The following is a 19,868-nucleotide window of genomic DNA, read 5'->3' on the forward strand; positions in this document are numbered from 1 at the left end:
CTTTCTTGATCAATGGATGAGGTCCGGTGTATGGATGTTGTAAAGATTTTGTCATAGCATCCACTCTCAGAAACGTGTGTCCAAATCACGGAAAATGAAGCTTTGGTTAATGCCGTGTCTCTTGATATTTGTTGGTTTTATTGATGAAATCTTGAGTCGTAATCGAGACACAAAATTAGTCGGATCCTCTAAGGGTGCCAGCTGGGTTGTTGGTATAAAATACTCGCCAGGGAGGCGTAAAACCTCTCCAAAAACCATTTCAGCTGACGAGGTGTTCAGATCCACACGGAAAGCATTTATTATTCCAAGAAGCACTGTGGGTAAGGATTCGACCCACGTGGAGGCGGAGTGGCACATGATGGCCGCCTTGAGTTGTCTGTGGAACGTTCCACCATTGCCATTTGCGCACGGGTGGTAACTCGTTGTCCTTAATCTTTAAACTCCACACAATTTTCCCAACTCAGCAAAGAGTGCAGATTCAAATTGTTTTCCCTGGTCTGTTGTTATTCGCAAGGGAACACCATACCTTGATATCCAACAATTGAAAAGAGCTGACGAGACTTCTTTGGCAGAGATATCTTGCAAGGGGTGTGCTTCCGGCCATCTGGTGAACCTATCTACTACTGTAAGACAGTAACGAAGATTTCCAACTTGGGGTAATGGGCCGATGATATCCACATGAATATGTTCAAATCTACAATTTGGTAAAGGGAAATCGTTGATAGGTGTTTGAACATGACGAGTAATTTTTGAACGTTGACACTCTTGACAGGACAAGGTCCACTCTTTACAATCACGATTTATTGAAGGCCAAACATATCTTGAAGTTAACATTTTATTCATGGATTTTATCCCAGGGTGACTTAAGTTATGGATTGAATTAAACGCTTCTCTGCGTAAACATTTGGGGATATACAATCGTTCTCTACCGTTCTTTGTATCGCAGTAGATGAAAACATCAGAGCCAGGAACTGGAACTGGTTGAAGACAAAGTGAAGTACTGTTTTCGAGAATAGACCTAAGTTGCTCATCATTAGATTGAGAATCTGCCAAGAGATGCAGATCAATTTTACTATTCTTGTTGACAGAAATAGTTTCTATCCTAGAAAAACTGTCTGCTACTATGTTTGAAGCACCAGAAACATATTGAATGTCAGTCGTGAACTGAGATATAAATGAAAGATGGTTAGTTTGAACAGGAGGTAGGGTTTATTTAGTTGACAAATTTACATTCCTCCATGCAGAATAAAAGCGTCACAACTCAAAAAGTCAATTCATTACAGTAGAGTGTTTTTAAGTTTTCATAATCTTTAGCTCATAGAAAGCAGGGGTGCCCACAAGGGGGGGCTGTGACGCAGACTGCGTCATTGAAATTCTTGGGGGGGGCTCAAAAAATTCAAATGGGGGGGGCTAAAGTTAATTGCAACAGTGTTCAACGTGACGATAATCCAAAATACATTACGAAATCGCCAGATAGAAAGTGGATAATTAATGACAATAGTTATATTATTGAATTAAATTAGTTAAAATAGGATTTTAGGATAGTTTAGGATTCGTGTAGAAAGTTATTATTTAAGATTAGCAAGACGTGAGATCTAAGAGAGGGAGCGCACGGGATGGCTCAACTGCTGTGATAGATAAAAGATAACGCGTGGTACAGACACATCCAGCTACACCGCGACTTAAGCACAGCAGAACGCTTTGTTGACATAAAGCTCGTTAAAATACAATCAAGTAGCAAGTAGCATAGGCTACAATACTTTACACTATTGTGTATACTCGATTACCTGAGTTAATAGGGAGAGGGGGGGGGGGAATGAAAAATACGGTTAATCCAATATAGTATAAAAACAGATGACAAACTCATTAAAACGCTGTAAACAGCAATTGAGTCACGATTTACATTTTTATAAACAAAATTCAATATGGCACAATCATTATTATTGTAAATTTCAAATTATTTATCTTGGTTCAGTTGTACAAACGGCAACGTTTAAAATTGTAGCTAACTCAAACTCAACTAATCACTGGCCAAACATTACATTGCTATAAATAACGTAAATATTAAAGGGACCTTTAGAAAGTGTTATATAAACAGATAGGCTACCGATAGGTGCTGTATCACAGCATAGGAATTAATAGATAAGTAATAAAAAAGTGTAAAATTATATTTAGAGATAATTAAAACACTCAAAGAATGTAACGAGAACAATATTGTTATTCTCTTTCTTTTTTCTTCTGTTCATTAATAGGTTTCTCTTCAATTCATACACAAATTCAACAAGTCGCCAAATTTAGGCCTACTCATTGGCCAATCACAGCCTTACTAAGCACAGAAAACATATTAAGTATGTTTTCTGTGTACTAAGTTACCATGGTTATCACTCAATCACAGTGTACTAAGCATTATATCGTCATCATTCCCCAGCTGTTGTATCTGAAATCTGTTGTAACATAGCGCACAGCAGACAGAAGTGTATAACGGAGCAGACGATTGTTGGCGCAAGCGTTGTTTCCATTTAATTTTCATCAAAGGAGCTGTGATGTTTCTAAAGGGAGGGAGAGGGGATCGTTATATCGAGAAAGACGCTGACAATTTGATATGGATATTCTGGCAATAAAAGATCCCTTAAAATGAGGTGACTTATAAAACTCTAATTTTATTTATATAGAAAGATAAGTTTTCCAGTCCTGTACAACACTGATTCACGGTCTTTTCCCGGTAATCAAAATTCAAGTACAACTTGATACACACAGAATCTCCGGTTCCCGACCTGGATGAGGGCTAGTTATTTAATTTAATTTACAGTTACATATTAGTACTCGTGATAATTAAAACCCGTTATGTAAGCCAAAGCCACACGGTTATTAATCTCACTTGGTTTTGGATTTGCTTACAAACGTGATCGGAAATGGTTAGGGCCTACACAGTATTCTTAAAGAACATTTATGTAAACACGGAAATGGTTAGGGCCTACACAGTATTCTTAAAGAACATTTATGTAAACATATCAGTGACAGCTAGGAAAAGGAATCTTTATGTTGTTATGTTGTTTATGTTTATCAAAACAGCTGTTTGTAATTTCATATATGACGTGTTCTCTTAACACATTATTAGTATTTCATAAATTAATGACGTATGTAGTAAACATGGAGAAAATAAACTAGAAAAATCACACAAAATTGTATTTTTGATCGTCCGTTATTTTATTTCCAAAATAGTGAGGCCATATTTTAATGGCTATAAAGACTCTCTCGCCCATCCTGTGGATACAATTAAACCATTAGAATCATAATCGGTACTCTAGTTTTCTTCAGAGTAGGCCATGAGTAGGCTGCATAAAATGCCTTCTGGGCCGTGACAGACGGACATAAATGGAGATAAGACATGTTTCAACTTCTTCAATGTATAAAACATAAATAACCCAAAATATGTATAATTCTGAGCAATGTACAGACAAAACTATAACTTTATTGATATAGATTAACTGGGTTTGAGAATTTTAAATATCTAAAAAAAATTATAAAACTTCTTTTATAGTTTTACAAATAGTGCTGGGCGGGGGAATAATGTTTCTCATTTGTTGTGTACATCATTTATGGGGGGGGCTGTTGCTCAATTGGGGGGGGGGGGGTGCGTCATGAGTCTAGGGGGGGATGGGCACCCCTGTAGAAAGTTTGTGTATTAAAAGAAAAAATTGAATTGTTGGTACCTTATTTTTGTATAGGCCTACCAAAGGAACAACATGTTTTCATTAAAAATATGTATATTCTATTTATTTTTATAAAATGAAACAGAGTTGTGACAGCATTGTAGATAAAAATAAACAACTTTCTTTTTGAGTTGAGATAGAATTTAAAAATTATACTAAAAAGAATTTAGTCATTGATAAAACCATAGAATAAGTATGGTAATTGTTAAGCCTTAAAAAAAAATTCTTGATAAGTTCTTTACAAGTTTTCATAGAATGAAGCACAAGATGGCAGAATGAAGTTTTTTTTCCACCAATTTCATTAAATCTTCTTTCTATCTGGTATAGGCACTGGTAGATGGTCGGACACTAGGTTAGATATTCTAAGGAGTCGTTAAATTTCCGAGGTCGAATATGAGGGGTTCTACTGTATGCGTTACCCCCAACCTTCTGTTGTTGTCAAGAGGGGTTTTCACACCCTTTATCCCTCCTAAAAGCTTTCAGTCCAAATAAACTACTCTTATAACCAACAAATATGTTCTTACAAGCTTAACAAACATTTTGAAATTAATTATTTGTTTCAGGGTACATGCTCATTGATAAACTGTGATCACCATGTAATTTTGTGGGAATTTCTTTAATGGAATAATATCAAGTAAAAGGTCAGTATTATTTTATGCTTTGGTTCTATTTAAGTAAACCTGTATCCAACAGCCAATTTTTACTTTAAGCCAAACAATAGTCAAAAGAAATGTAAATAGACTAATACAATATTGACAATGAAAATATTTGGCAGATACATTAGGTCCCAATAATGATGGTGAAACATTCTTGAAAGTTTGATAATTTAACTTAAACACCCCCGCCGCAGCAAATCTGCAGACTAAGCAAATTTCCATTTGACTGATTGGTTTTACATTAAAATGTCTCCTTAAAATTATCACATTTATTCCCTATTTAAATATAACTAGTAAACACGTTGCTCGAAATCGAGCAATATATATAATTAATATTGCAAAGAAGTAAAGTAGTTATTTTAAAAACAAATAAAAGTCATCATGATTTCCGATGAGTTTAAAATACTTTGAATTGAAAAATAAATAACAGCAATTAAATTATACAGCTGATCAAAATGTAAAGAATTATGTTCTTCATAAGGATAACATGGGAACTTTAACAGCCACTGGGGCAGAGTCCAAGGGACTTTTTCAAAAATGTAAGGTCAGTTTGCAAATCTACGCGACACGCTCTTTCCAATGAGACGTCAATGGATAAAATCGGTTAAAAAATGGCGGAGGAGTTCAACCGGCAAAGTTTCATGTACCGTATTAATTATATAGATTAGTTTAACGAGTACTTAGGTTTGCTGCAACAGGGAGGATAAAAAGTGTTTTTTGTTTGTAAAATATGAATACTGTAGTTTAGAAAGAAATGAATGTATTTTCCAAATTTGATCAAAATATGTTCATAAACAACAAGCAAACTACAACAATAATAACGCTTCAATATACTAAATTATTTGTTAGCGAATTTCCCATATAGGGAATAAGCTATTACCGTAGTACTCATGGTAAGACCTGGACGCGGGACCGATTTTTTTTTCGTTTTGAGGTCCCTAGAGGCCAAAAACACCATCCGTTCAAATTCATATATATATATATTTATATATATATATATATGTGTGTCCGTCAGCACGATAACTCGAGCAAAAATTATCCGATTTTGATGAAATTTGGTACAAACGTGTAAACGTACGTTTATTCGAACGAGTTCGCGATCCAGCATGATCGGACCATGGGAACGGTGGTTTACGGGGGGTTTTATGGAGTAATAGGTTTTTCCCATTTTTGACCCAAAAAACATAAAATTTAGCAATTTTTTTCCAAACTATTTTGTAGAGCTTAAAAAAACAAATAATTTAGTATATTGAAGCGTTATTATGCGCCTAATGGTTACGGAGAAAATTCCAAAAAATTGTAAATTTAAAATTCCCATGTTATTCTTATGGAGAATAAAGTAAACTGTTGTAGTTTGCTTGTTTGTGAACATATTTTGATCAAATTTGGAAAATGTTTTTATTTCTTACTAACTATTCACATTTTACAAAAAAAAAAAACAGTTTTACCCTCCCTGATGCAGCAAACCTAAGTACTTGTTAAACTAGTTCTATTTAATTAAATCAAGAATAAATGTTATATTTTTAAGTAGACATTTCAGTGTAAATCCAATCAGTCAAATGGAAATTCGCTTAGTCTGCAGGTTTGCTGCGGCGGGGGTATTTTTTTTTTTAAGCTCTACAAAATGGTTTGGAAAGGAATTGTGAAATTTTGTGTTTTTAGGGTCAAAAATGGGAAAAACCTATTTTTACCCCATAAACCCCCGTTCCCATAGTCCGATCATGGTTTGCGAACTCGTTCGAATAAATGTAGGATTTGTACCAAATTTCATCAAAATCGGATCATTTTTGCTCGAGTTATTGTGCTAACGGACAATATACTAGCTGTAACCCGCGGGCTTTGCCCCGTTTAACTTCTTAATTTTTCAAGATGATCTCGTTCGCATGGCTCAATCACGTCCTGGTTGAAGTTCGTTCGCTACGCTCACTCACCTTTAGGTTGGAGCTCGTTCGCTACGCTCACTCACCTGTAGGTTGGAGCTCGTTCGCTGCGCTCACTTGCCTTCAGTTTAGCTCGTTCGCTACGCTCAGGATTTTGCTGCAATCACAGAAGATGATGATGTTTCTGTGATCGCTGGGAATGTTCAACAATTTGCTGTGTCCACGGAAAACAGTTATGTCTTCACGACTGCGGGAGCTGTTCAAGATTCTGCCACGATCATGGCTTCTGCCATCTTTTACAAAGATTCTTTGTCACTTAGCACATCTTATTACCTTAGTGATATGTTTTTAAAATTAGTTCTGTTGGCAACTCAGGTAACATTTTGGATGGTTGGAGTTAGGATATTTGGAGTTCTTCTTTTCTGCAAAAATAATTTTTCAAGGAACCAACTGCTTCTTCCGGGCAGGGAAGCATCCTTTTTTTTGTATCTGACCTCTTTTCTGTTCAGAAGGGTGGCTACTGACTGAATATTCTGGGAAAACCAAGTAGGTAGGCCTATTACGCTTAAATTTGTTGTGCAAGGGAAACGTCGGGAATCATGAATGAATTTTTAAAATTTCACTGAGAAAATCTGATTTTACAGTAGTTGCATTTTGTAGTTTAATGGATTTAAGATGAATTTAGAATGTTTTTTAACATCCTAAAATGTACTGTATTTTCTTGGGAATAAACACTAATGAGACCCGTTGACGCAACAAAACCCCAACTTTTAATACATCATCGGCGGTCACTGCGAAATCGAGATACCTTTCATGATCACGGCGAAGTCATGAACATCATCCATGGTCATGGCGAAATCTTAAACACCTTTCATGGTCACGGAAAAATCGAGAACATCTGCAATCACGACAAAGAACATCTTTCCATGGTGAAATTGTGACCATCTAAGGCAGTTGCATCGAAATAAAAAATTGTGAACATCTTCTACGGTCACTGCGACATCATCTCTCACGATCACAGCAAAACCATGAATATTACTCGCGATGGGGTTGAAATTATTTTTCGATCGTGCATCTTCTTGAACGCTTTTCACGGTAGTTTGGATCCCAAGCTTGGCTCAATAATCATTATCAGCCCGCAGCAATCCCTCGGGCCTTCTGTTGGCCCGACTGACCCAAAAATACCAGGTACCCTCAGACCTTTACTTAGAAAACACTTGACTGGGGAAATGTTTTTTGCTGCCAGGAAACCCTTGGAAAATGTGTTAATTTTCTCCCAGGAGTTTTGTGGCCACCCTGAAATGAAATGAAAAATCCTTTATTTACCCAGGCTTCTTTCACTTAACCTAACTATTACAAAATGAATAAATTACAAATTAAGAACTTAAGCTAATATACATTTTTAAATATTACAAAGCAGATAGAAAATAAAAAAAATAAAAAAGCAAATCAAGAAAGCACACTCACACACACACATACCAGTAACCGCGCCAAAACACAGCAGTTCTAGGACACGCCAGCCGAGAACATCTGCTCAAAGTAGAGACATTTCATTGCCGCCACAAACTGGGAACGTTTTTCAAGGGATTTAATGCGCAGGGGTAGGTCGTTCCACAGACGACAAGCGGTTTTGTCACGACCTGTGGTCACATGATGAGGGTATTCGCAATGTGATCAAGGAGGAACGTGAACTACCCTGAGGCACATACTAAAAATAATTTTGGGACCCTGTTTTCAAAATAAAAAAAAAACCAATGAAAGAATTTTGATTGATCTTTGATAATTCAATTTCAAGATGTATGCTCCTCACGTCGTAGACCGTATACACAAATCAAGTCTCAAACAATAGTTCTGAGACTGCTGGATCATACCAAGGCCCCACTAGAAAAACAGGCCATGCTGCAGGATCCATGACGTCACACTAGTGGATAGATTTCATTGATAAATTCATTGCCATCATCATTCACATATGTTTTAAGTAAATAAACAATCTGGCTGTTTGTAAGATTTTAATGGTAAGAGTTTAGTACAACTATCCACCACTGTGACGTGGTGTTGCGCTGCCCGTGCTGCAGCATGGCCTGTTTTTTCTAGTGGGGCCTTGATCATACCCGCCTGAGTCATGGTCATGTCATTGATCAATGAGTTGCAGTAATTGAAATGGGGTAGTACAAGTGATTTGACCAAGTGTAGTTTGGTGTATTGTGGCAAAACATTCTGTAATCTTTTCAGTGAATGTATGGTGGCAAAAACTTTCTTTCGTGTGTCAGTAACTGCTATGTCCCAAGTAAGTGAAGAGTTGAAATATATGCCAAGATTCTTTAATTTGTCATAGTACTCGTAGTAGGAAAGTGCTTTGCCACGACCTGTGATTGTGTTTATTGAGTCTAAGTCAATTGAATTGCGAAGTCAAGAATAGTAAATTATAATCGGTTTTGTCTTTTTGTGATTTAGTCTCAGTCCATGATTCTCAGCCCAAAGTAACTATTCGGTTAACCCTGGTTCTGTTCCAAAAAAAAAATTCCTTATCAAACAGTGTTAGTGTATATTTATGTTTCAAGGCCTGAAACTGTTTCAGTTTAGCTTTAAGCCATGACTTAAATCTAATTGTAAGTTTCTATGAGAATGTAGAGAAATGAGTCTTAGTGAGTCAATTAAATTCTACAAATACGAGTAAATTGCATGATATTTATATTTCAACCATTTCCCAGCAGATGGCTGAAAGTGCACTCTTTCTGTGATGTTTAACTTTCTAGTATTGGTTGTTTTGCAAGTGTAATGCTGGTAATTTTTAGCCACTAGGAAAGCAAAACTAACAAAAATTTAATTTTGTTGAAAAATTTTGACTACTGAAGTGGTCTTCAATAGTAAATATTTTCTTCCCCTTGAGAATCTTGCCATCATCAAAGTGCCATCATCAAACACATTAAAATTTTAGTGTGAACCAATTTTTTTCATGAAAATTAATTTCAGATTTTTTTTCAGCTAGTATGGGTGATGAAGGCACATCAGAAAAATGTAGACAGTTGTCAAATCTACAACCAAGAATCATTATACGTAAGTGTAAAAAACCCTCCAAAGATTCTGTTTTGAACCTTAAAAGTGATTCCAAAAAAGTCAATGGTGAGCTAGAAAGTGATGATAAAAATGAGATTAACAATGAAGTTATAATAAATAAGTCTAACACTAAACAAGTTAATGAAGAGTCAAACGCTAAACAAGTTAATGAAGAGAGAAAAAGAAAAGCTATAGTATTGGATTCTGAAGAAGATTGTTCCATTATAGAAGCGGACTCGACTAGTGATAATAATACGCATGATGGTGATAATGAGGATAAAGAACTTCCTCTATCTGTGGAATTCAAAGGTTTCAAAAAAAGGATCATTGCCCGAACAGAGAAATCAAAGGATGACTCAAGTGAATCTAGTTTAAATTCTTCTCAAAATGAAATTTTAATACAAGAACCAGTTAAAATAGCAACCAAGGTGAAACAAGCAAAGGCTAGCCGAGGTAAAAAAAATAATAATCACAATGGAAAGAAAAATAATGATGTAGACGGTGAAGAAAGCCAAGCTGAATCTCAAGCAGAATATGCCCAATATTTAGGGTTACAACCCACAATGCAGTTCAAATGCTATCGATGTGGTGAAAAGGGTTTCCCCTCAATGCTGGCACTAAATATGCATCAGCGAGGCTGCGGATTATCTCATAAGTCTAATTTTCTGGCAAATCTTCAACAGGACACTACACATATGACTTCCTCAGATCCAAATATGCTAACAAATTTTAGGATTACAAGAAAAGTTTACCTTTGCTCTGCATGTGGTACATACTATGAAAACTGGAATTTATTTTTACACATGCGTGAAGTACATAAAAAACACATCTGTTTGTATTGCCTTACAATGTTTACAGTAGCTAATAAACTTGCTGACCACTTACAGGTTGCCCATAGCGCACAGGAAAACAGTTGTAAGACTGTTGAAGAATTTCAAAACACCTACATAGGCTCTTGTTACTTGATATGTTGTTCTTGTGAAAATATGTTTACTGAAAGAGAGGACTTTTTCAATCACGACTGTCCCATCAAAGATCCAACTGCCAAATGCCCCATTTGTGGTGTCAAATGTGGTCATTACTACACGTGTCCGAATAGTAATCTTCCTCTATCGTCACCAATTCCAGTAAATATTAGTCCCACCTCCAGTGCTGGCAAACCACAAGTACCAAATACAGCAAAAACTGTAACAAAAAATAAGACTTCTGATGAGTGTTGGGTGAATAAAAAAAATCTAGGAGGCTTGTCATCAGACAATGATGACGACTATGATATAAGTCATGCCGCTAGTTTTTGTCACGTTGATTTAGCTGATGAATCTGGAGAAAAAAGTAAAATAGATTTAGAAGACAATGTTATTGATATAACAGATGATGAACCGTCTAATGAAATTGATCAAGGATCTGAAACTAAAGAAGAAGCAAGTACAGACTTTAACCCCAACAAAACCGACTCAATGGATAACGAAGTAGGGAACCATGATCCATCCCTAACCTGTGAAGAAAAAGAAGAGGAACGTTTAAATCCTTTAGAACCTGAAAGTGGCGCTCACGATGAATCTAGTGCAGGAAAAGAAGGTAACTCAGATATACCACCTGAAATTCATGATAAAAATCAGCCAACTGGAGCAAATGAAACTGGAAATGCCATTGAAGGATTAACAGTTGATAAAACAAATATTGCCTTGGAAGATCAACCTGAGAATCGTGGCTCATTGTTGTTAGATGAAGAAGGAAAGGATATTAACGAAAATCCAGATTTGGTAAAAAATACTGATGATAATGTAGATACCAACTCATCCACAGAAGAAGTACTTCAGCCAGTAGAAAATGTTCAAAATAATCAGAGTGTTAAATCTAAAGGAGACGATCTTGAATCATCATCGCAAGTAGAAAAAACTGACACAACCACATCAGATTCAGACAGGGACGAACCATCAACTCATCAGAGTGTGAGTCAAGATGACACTGAATCTTCATCTGACTCAAGTTCTGATGAAGAGGAGGACAGCAAGAAAAATAATGAACAATTAGCAGCGAAGGAGAAGGAAGCATCAGCCTCTGAAAGTGAGGATAGTGCAAGGTCTGGCTTAGTGGTAGATGAGAAAAGTAAACCTCCAAGCCATGAGGAAACACCAGATATAGATAAGAAAAATGATGACGATGGATGTGAAACTTTAATGGAGACAAAAAGTGTCACTTCCAACGAATTTACAAGAGATTTCTTGTTGGATGATAGCTCTTCATTAGAAAAACATATTGAAAAAAATGCAGCAGAGAATGAAACGGTAGGTTCTGAGAAAGATGAGGATGTGTTAGAAGAAGTATGTGATGGAATACAATTAGCCAATGAAGATGTACCAGCAATGGCTCTTACTCTTGAGGATAAGCTTGAAATTGTAAGTCCTCAAGCTGTTGTTAAAGAGTGTGTTCGCACATCATGTCTTAACTGTGTTTACTGCAGCCACGCAGTAAAAATTGCTGTTAACGGAAAACAGTTAGCTCTCCATCTTCTGCGTGAGCATAGGTATAAACCTATTAAAAATAATGAAACAAGTCAAGATGTGATAAAAAAGTTAAAATCTTCTCTGCTCGATTTGGAGGATGTATATTTCAATACAGAGTTTTATGATAGTTCAGAAAAACCATTAAATACTACTTATGAACATACCTATGAATGTTTTCAATGTCGGTTTGTATCAAAAGTTCATAAAGAACTTTTCAATCATAAAAGGAAAATGCACCCAAAATCAATTCTACAGTGTGTTATGTGCAAAACAAATTTTTTTAGTTATAGCGAACTTCTATGTCATATGTGTCCAGGGATTTATGTACCAGGAGTTATCAATTTCAGATGCTGCTTTTGTAATTTGGATATGATTCCTTCAGCATTTCGATTAATGGTTCATCTGAGAAAAAGTCACCATACTTGTGACATTTGCTTGGAAATGGCTGGTGATCAGCAAAAGCTATCTAGCCATATGTGGAAACACAAACTGAATCATATGTGTTATCGCTGTGAAATTGCCTATCGCAACAAACCTGATATAACAAAACATCTTTTCTGGAAACACGGTACAGAAAGTGTATTATGTAAGAAATGCTTACAGAAAAAATGGCCACATGTCTATCACTTTTGTGTCCCACCAACAGTCTTCATTTGTGAAGAATGCAATGCTAGCTTTACCAAGGCAGTTGCTTTAAAGGTCCACAAGAGATTTCATGGAGGAGAGTTGCCTTATGGGTGTAGCAAATGTGAGTTTAAATTTGTATCAAAAAAACTACTTGCTAAACATGAAGATACCCATAATCAACCACCTCCCAGTGAAAACCTTACAAATAATAGTGGTCCAGAAAGTAAAATGGACAAATCGCTAGAAGAACATATAAATGTTGAAACCATTGACGAACCGGTTAGAGGAAATGCCTCAGAAGAATGTATGTCAAAAATAATTTCAAATGACAATGAAGAAAATTCAGAAAGTCAAACATTAAAATCAAAGAAAAAAAAGAAAAAGGATAGGGACAGGAAAGGGAAGCCTGTGGTTGATGTTTACAATCTTCCACCTTTAAACTTATCATCTGAAAGTGACTCTTCTGATGAAGAGACAAAGACTGCTACATCAGAGTCTGCCAAAGAGACACCACCTACTCATGAGTTTGAAGTTCATAGTACAATATCTGGAGAAAACCCTGATAAGCAAATAACCAGTCCTTGTGAAAATGTTGAAGCATCAGAGGAGAGTCAAACTCCAGTTCCTATTGTAGATGGTGTGTGGGATAACTTTCACTCCTATAAAGCTGAGCTTGAGAAACGTGAATCAAAAGATTTGTCGTTACCAAATATTTTACCATCTACTTCTTCATTCGATTCTCAAGTAGAGGCCTCAAAAACTCCTGAACCTGAACCCAAATCTGATTGGTTCTTGTTAGACCATAGCTACTGTCTAATTCCTGGTAGAAATAAACCAAGTGAAACTGAAGATCAACCAACTATTTCTGAGCCAGCACCAATCGATGAGAAAACTGAAAAACCTCTTGATGAAACCCCAGCACCTAGAGGCCATAGTTCTAGTATTGACCATGCATATGCAACCACTAACAATACAAGCGCAGATAGCCCTAGCATAAACAATGTAGTTCCAAAAGAACTCTCTCTTGGAGAACGCCCTTCAACACCACCACCACAAGTCATGGCCATATCTGAACTAAATTCTAGTCCAAAAAAGAAACTAAAAACTCCTAAGAAAAAGAAACATACCGAAAATAGTTCATCTTCAAGTGATTCAAGCAGCGATTCTGACAGTAGTTCCTGTAGTTGTGGACCAGACTGTAGTTGTTCAAACACAAGTTCCTCATCAAGTTCTTCAAGCTCTGACTCTGAAAGTTCAACTTCTGAAGGTAGGCAGAAGACAGCTGATAGAAGGGAAAAGAAAAAGGAGAAGTTGAAACATAAACACCATAAAGAAGAAGAACAAGTCCCTGAGGTTACACACACTCTTCCTGTCGAAGAAGAACCTGTAGTTGATGTGCCCGTAGAGCCTATGGAGCTTCCAATTCAAGAATCTGATTTGGACACCGACGAATCATCTACTGATGAAGACTTTTATGACAAATGTCCTCAAACTCATGGAAAACAACAACTTGAAAACAGAAATAAACTCTTGTTTCTGGCTAGTGTTGCCCCAGTAAATAATGGCACCGTCTCCCCACCACCACCACAACAATCACTACCACCACCACCAGCACCTCCTGTTGAAGAAAATCCTTCACTTCCTCCAGCTTCTGCTAAAAGAAAAGTTAAAACTAAAAGAAGAAGAAAATCACAACAGGTAAAAAAGCAAACTAGCAAAGTAAATGCTCAACCTCATCAACTGTTGCATCCTATCACAATGGATCTGCCGGTTGCAACTTCAACTCCGTCTCATGTAACCAATCATCAAAACATAACATCTAAGTTTTCTTTACCTTCGAGATCGTCCATTGCGAGTTTCCAGTCAGATACGACAGCAGGTAGTGGATCTGAGAATGAAAGTGCACGTCTTTCAAAGAGGAAACGTGTTCGCAACAAATTCTATGGATATTCTAGTGAAGAAGAAGAAGGAAAACCCAGTTTAAAATGGAGGAAGATAGATACTGTTTCAGCCACACCTCAGATATCAAGTCCACAATTGAGTTTACAACAAAGTTTCCCTAGTCAGCGAACTCACAACACCATCCTGCAGGAGAGGAAAACTAAACCAAGCGATTCCAGTGGAACTGAGGAAGAAAGGATCGTAAAACGCGATGTCTCCAGTAACAGTAGTAGTAGTTCTAGTAGTGAAAGTGAACATGAAATAGAAACTAAAGAAATTGTACCAAAAGAACAACAAACAGAAAAGAGTGATAATTTATACTGTTACTGCCAGTGTCCTTATGATGAAGTGTCTGAAATGATCGCATGTGATGGACAAGATTGTACGATAGAGTGGTTTCACTTTGAGTGTGTTGGGATAATGGTTCCACCTAAAGGTAAATGGTACTGTCCAGACTGTCGGAAGAGAAGAGGCTTGATGTAGATAATATTGTAATATAAGTACAGTACTGAAATCAAGGTAGGCTTGTTAAAAAAGAACCCACTACAATTGTTTTTATTTTAAAATGTGTAGAATAAAGCTTTTGTTTACTCAAATAGTTTTTTAATTAATATATAATGGTTAGTTTTAAAGTGTTATAATTTTTATTTTTATTTTAAAATGTTTAAAACTAAATTTATTGTCAGTAAGCCTAATACTTTTTTCTAGATGTTTGTAAAAGTAGCCTACTAATTAGTTTCTTAGAACGGTAATTAATTTATTTTTCTACATAGATTTGTATTGGCTATTTATTAATTCCAAGTGATAAAAATAAAATAAATTTATGTAGGCCTACAAAATTTCATGAAATGAATATAAAAAATTAAGTCAAGTTACTAAAATTTAGTATTGATTAGTCAACAGACACAACCGTTATGAATATTTCCTATGTTTGATTTTTCCCATTCCCACTGTATTACAGTAAACATTTACAAATAATTAAAACATAAGTGCATATAAACTTAGTTTATTAAACGTGTTTTTGTACACTGTACAAATTACCAGTAACCCTTTGTGGACACTTTTGCTGAATCTAAAGTTAATTCTGAACAAAAGATGAGTAATGAAAATCCTTAAAGAAAATTACACGCAGGACAGTAAATATCTTTAGTCTTTGTTTATAGTGTTTTTATTTTTAGCTTCATGAGGTCTACCGTGCAAATGTGTGTCAAGGCAGTTAGTATACAATAAGTATGTTAATTTTTTTAACTATTCAGTATCTTTATAAATCATAAATAATATGCTTCTTAAAGCGTTGCTCCAATGTTCAAAATGAGGATCTTTAATAATTGTATCCACAAACTATTTAATATCAGGATTGTGTAGGGAATAACTGCAAGTTGTTAATAAGCCTAGCAATTTCTAACTTATTCAATTAATACTTTAAAGTAAATATTAAACTTTCTATTGAAGTAGAGATGCTGATTTCATTGACAGTTATGAAAGAATAAGGCCTATTGTGCTAGAAAAAAAACACAATTGATACTATTGTGCATAGGCAGTTGATATTTACTCTGTAATAAATAACAAAATTTTCATTGCTAGAGACGTAAGTAATAACATTGAGTATACACGTATAGTAATAACCAACAGCTGATGCTACTCTGCAACAGCGCTGTTCAGGTAACAATAACTTCCATTGAGTGGCTACTCTAGTATACTCTTGGTAATAAATAGTACCAACAATTAAGTGGATTATCGTGATTCATCTTACCATAGAACTCGAGTTGATATCCATAATCAGAAAATCATGGCCAAGGATTTACATAAATCAAGCAAAGGCATTTTTAAGGTTGATTAAGGTCTATTTCATAATTGGATTATTTATTGCAGAAACACCATAACCAACTTTTGCAGTTGTGTGATTTCTGCACCAAACTATGTATTTCAATTTGTAAATCATTAATACACTAAAAAGTCAAATTTGAAAAATGTTTTTTGTGGTATTTTTGCAATAAAAAATTTAATTGGTTTTGTTATTTAAATAATACTAACCAAGAAACAAGCATGCGGTTAATGGACATCAGTTCAGTTTATTATTTGTCAAGAGTGTGATTACGTTTATTGTTGATAGTGTACTTATTTTTGGTTTTATGCCAAATATAATTCTGTTAAACACAAAATTTAACTTTTAGGCTATTAAATACACATTAGATAGTTTTAACAGCAGCAACTTTTTTGATGATTGGTTACTTTATGGTAGAAACTATTTATTTAGTTCAGATAATATTAAATCAATATTTCTTCAAGATCTGATCATGTTAATTTTTCATGTAGTTTTTTTGTGTTACATAGCCTAATAAATGTGTACTTAGTATGTTAGTGTGCCAGTTTACCATTGATTTCAGTACTCCTGTTGTGTACAGTGCTGTTGTTTGTAAATTTCATGTATAAATATTCAATATTATTTTGTGTATCTATTTCAAGCTTGTTTATTGATAAATACTGTTTTATAATGGGGAAAAGTGTTAAGTTTTCTGTGATGGCTTTTGGTTTGCCATTGTACATTTAGAATTAGAATTTTTACTATCCATCTAGAGTAGTGATCCACAGTAATAATTAAATGTAAATCAACTACCATATTTTCCTGTGTGGACTTTATTATTTATGCTAGTTTCTCATTTTTTTTGTATATAAAATGCACTGTAAATTTCTCACTGTATATAGAAAATCAAGTAAAGAGCTCTAGTTTATTTTAGTCCTGTATATACATTTTCAGTAATTTTAACTATGTTTGAGCAGTTTTCAGCAAATTTAGAACATGCTATTTGTAAAGAATAAATACATAAAGTATTAAATGAAGTTATTAATTCAAAATACCATAATCCCTAAGTTTTTTTAGTATAAAATGTTAATAGCTTATTGTTAAATAAACATTTACCCCCCCCCCCCCCAATTTATCCAAAATCAAACAAACTACAACAATTTACTGATTCCTCCACAAGAATAACATATACATTTACAATTTTTCAAGATTTCCTCCATAACTAAAAGGAATGACCATTGATTAGTCAACCATCGATGGTAACATCGGTATTAACCATCTATGTACCGATGACATCATTGTAGAGACATCAGTAATCGATTTTTGTTATTTTAATTTGTGTTATTTTTAATTGTCTGCCTCCTGCCTCAGCTAGTTAACTTAGCAATCAGCTAGACATTCTACATTGGCAGTTTCTCTTTCACATTTGCAAGAGGAAATATCGGTCTTGATTTATTATGCTGTAGTAAAAGTGCTGCTGCTGGAATTTATTACAAATTAATTGAATTAGGAAGCATTAAGAACCAGCACCTTAAGAACTGGTAATATTGGAATGAATATAAATTTGAAATATAAACTTCACCAATATTTTCAGAGTTTTTAATTTTATTTCATATTTAAAATTCCACAGCATAGCTGGCAAACGGCCTCATGAAATAAAAAAATCTGAAAATATTGGTGCACTACTTGTGGCAGAGGGGGGGGGGGAAGGTGCTCTGAGACGCGTTCCAGAAAATCGCTTATATCTCGTGAACTACACACGATAGAAACAAGCTCTAAACGGCATTGTATTGCCAACTTCATCTGCTTTAAAACAATATCAAGGAAAATTCCCGTATCTATGATATTAATTGAGCTATTTTAAAATTTGAATTAAAAACTCTAAATAACGTTAAACTGTCCATTCAAAATCCTTTAAAACAACAAACAGTACAGTTTTTCATCGTGCATAATATGTTTAACACACTAAAGTCACTTTATATGGTAATTATATTGAAATATTACAAGGCTATGCGAGGTTTCCGATGAAGCGGCACGGTGACAAGGGTGACGCCGCTGCGTGGCAGAAATCAACGTGTGGTACAGACTTCTAAAAATTGGGTATGTACTGAAAAGAAAGTGTAACGCATTTTGACTTTTGATTGCTGTTGGAGGCACCTTGGAGATGACAAAAACCGATGTTGTCGCCCTCCCAGCAGGTGCACAACTTGGTGGGAGGGGGGGGGGAAGTAGTGCTGAGGCGCGTTCTAGAACATCCCTCAAATCTCGTGAACTAGAAACGATAGAAACATGTTTTAGATGGCATTGGATTACAAACCGCATCTGCTTTAAAGATTTTACAATGAAAAATCCCATATCAATGATAATAATTGAGTTATTTAACATTTTATTTGAAATTACAAATTTAAAGTCAAAATACTGTTTATCTATCTACAGTATATAACTTCCATAAAACAATGAATATTACTGTGTTTGGAGTGCATTCTATGTTCAATAGACAAATAACAAAACATTAAGTGTTCTTTCCTTTAAATAATGTGTCCGGAGCTAACGAGAAAATAATTATAAGCTGTTTAGGCTATTTTAAATATAAAATTTAAACAACAATCTAGGTACAACTACCAATGAAAATGCTTCAGTTTGAAATGTACTGTATACGTTTTTATTAAAAGAATATTAGAATAGGCTTGGTAATGCTGTACTTCATGTTAAAACTACCGTACTACACATAACAAAACAATGGATACTATTTCCGTCATCCTGTTTGATACGGTCTTAACGATAAGGATTTCTCCATTTTTTTAAAACATATGTAGTAGGAGTAGCAGAATGAAAGGAAAAAGTGTTCTGTTCTGGTTCATAGTCCTGACACGACACTGACGTATTTGTGTTAGGCATAAGGTTTTGGGAGAGTTTTAGACAAAGTGGTTATGATGATTTTTGGCTTGTTAACTTAGGCACGAAAGAAAATACGTTTGATTTGATATAAAGCAGCAAAGACCCTAGGCAATAGATTCTGCGAGATTTTACCAGCTCCACTGTTTGACAAGCTGCGACACAACGAGTAAGACAGCAACAAAAAATGCCGCCTACAAGTATGCCAAATCCAACTTAGAAGAAATAGTTAGTGTTTTGCAGCTATTACAACAGAAACCACTACTTGATGATAGCGTTGAAAAATTAGAAGAGTTATATTTAAAGTTATTAAGAAGAAAAGGAAGCACCTGCAATGACAGCCGCTATATAGAAATCACAACTAATCCATGTGCCGGCAAGGACCTTAAAATGCCTTGCACAATGGACAGCTTCAAATTACACCTACGGTGTGGTGCCCAACTATATTTTTGGGAAAAGTCCTGAACAGCTGAAATATAGTCTTTAGATCTATTCCAGTACGGATTTTTCAAAGACAGCTCAGGAAAATTGCGCCCCCTTCTTATGACACTGCCTCCGGCTCCTACAAATTTGCTAAAGCCAGAAATGCAAGACTTGTTCTAGAGCAACTTGTAGCTGTTTTTCAAACAAGTCACCCGGCTACTCCTTACTGTGAATGTTTTAAAAATTGTATAAATCCTTATCATTAAGACCTTTTCAAACGGGATGACGGAAATAGTACCTATCCATTGTGTTGTTATGTGTAGTTTATATGGTAGTTAAGTTCTAAATTAAGTACAACATTTCCA

At 35.2% G+C, this 19,868-nt stretch overlaps 1 protein-coding gene across 4 annotated transcripts in view; it reads left to right on the plus strand.

Annotated features, from left to right (window-relative positions):
• Positions 1–17,218, plus strand: part of LOC129004448 (uncharacterized) — a 40,711-nt gene extending 23,493 nt beyond the window's left edge. For 2 of the 4 annotated variants that reach the window (XM_054433046.1, XM_054433053.1), the window contains exons 2-3: positions 4,277–4,354; positions 9,235–17,218. In XM_054433046.1, coding sequence (XP_054289021.1) covers positions 9,240–14,864 — 5,625 coding nt within the window. In that variant the 5' untranslated portion in view covers positions 4,277–4,354; positions 9,235–9,239 and the 3' untranslated portion in view covers positions 14,865–17,218. The remainder of the gene's footprint in view (positions 1–4,276; positions 4,355–9,234) is intronic. The other 2 variants (XM_054433058.1, XM_054433067.1) reach the window with 1 other exon arrangement.
• The last annotated feature ends 2,650 nt before the right edge of the window (positions 17,219–19,868 follow it).

The sequence above is a fragment of the Macrosteles quadrilineatus genome, unplaced genomic scaffold, assembly GCF_028750875.1.
Source record: "Macrosteles quadrilineatus isolate MER2022 unplaced genomic scaffold, UCM_ALF_1.0 Scaffold_1__1_contigs__length_201487025, whole genome shotgun sequence".
NCBI lineage: Eukaryota > Metazoa > Arthropoda > Insecta > Hemiptera > Cicadellidae > Macrosteles > Macrosteles quadrilineatus.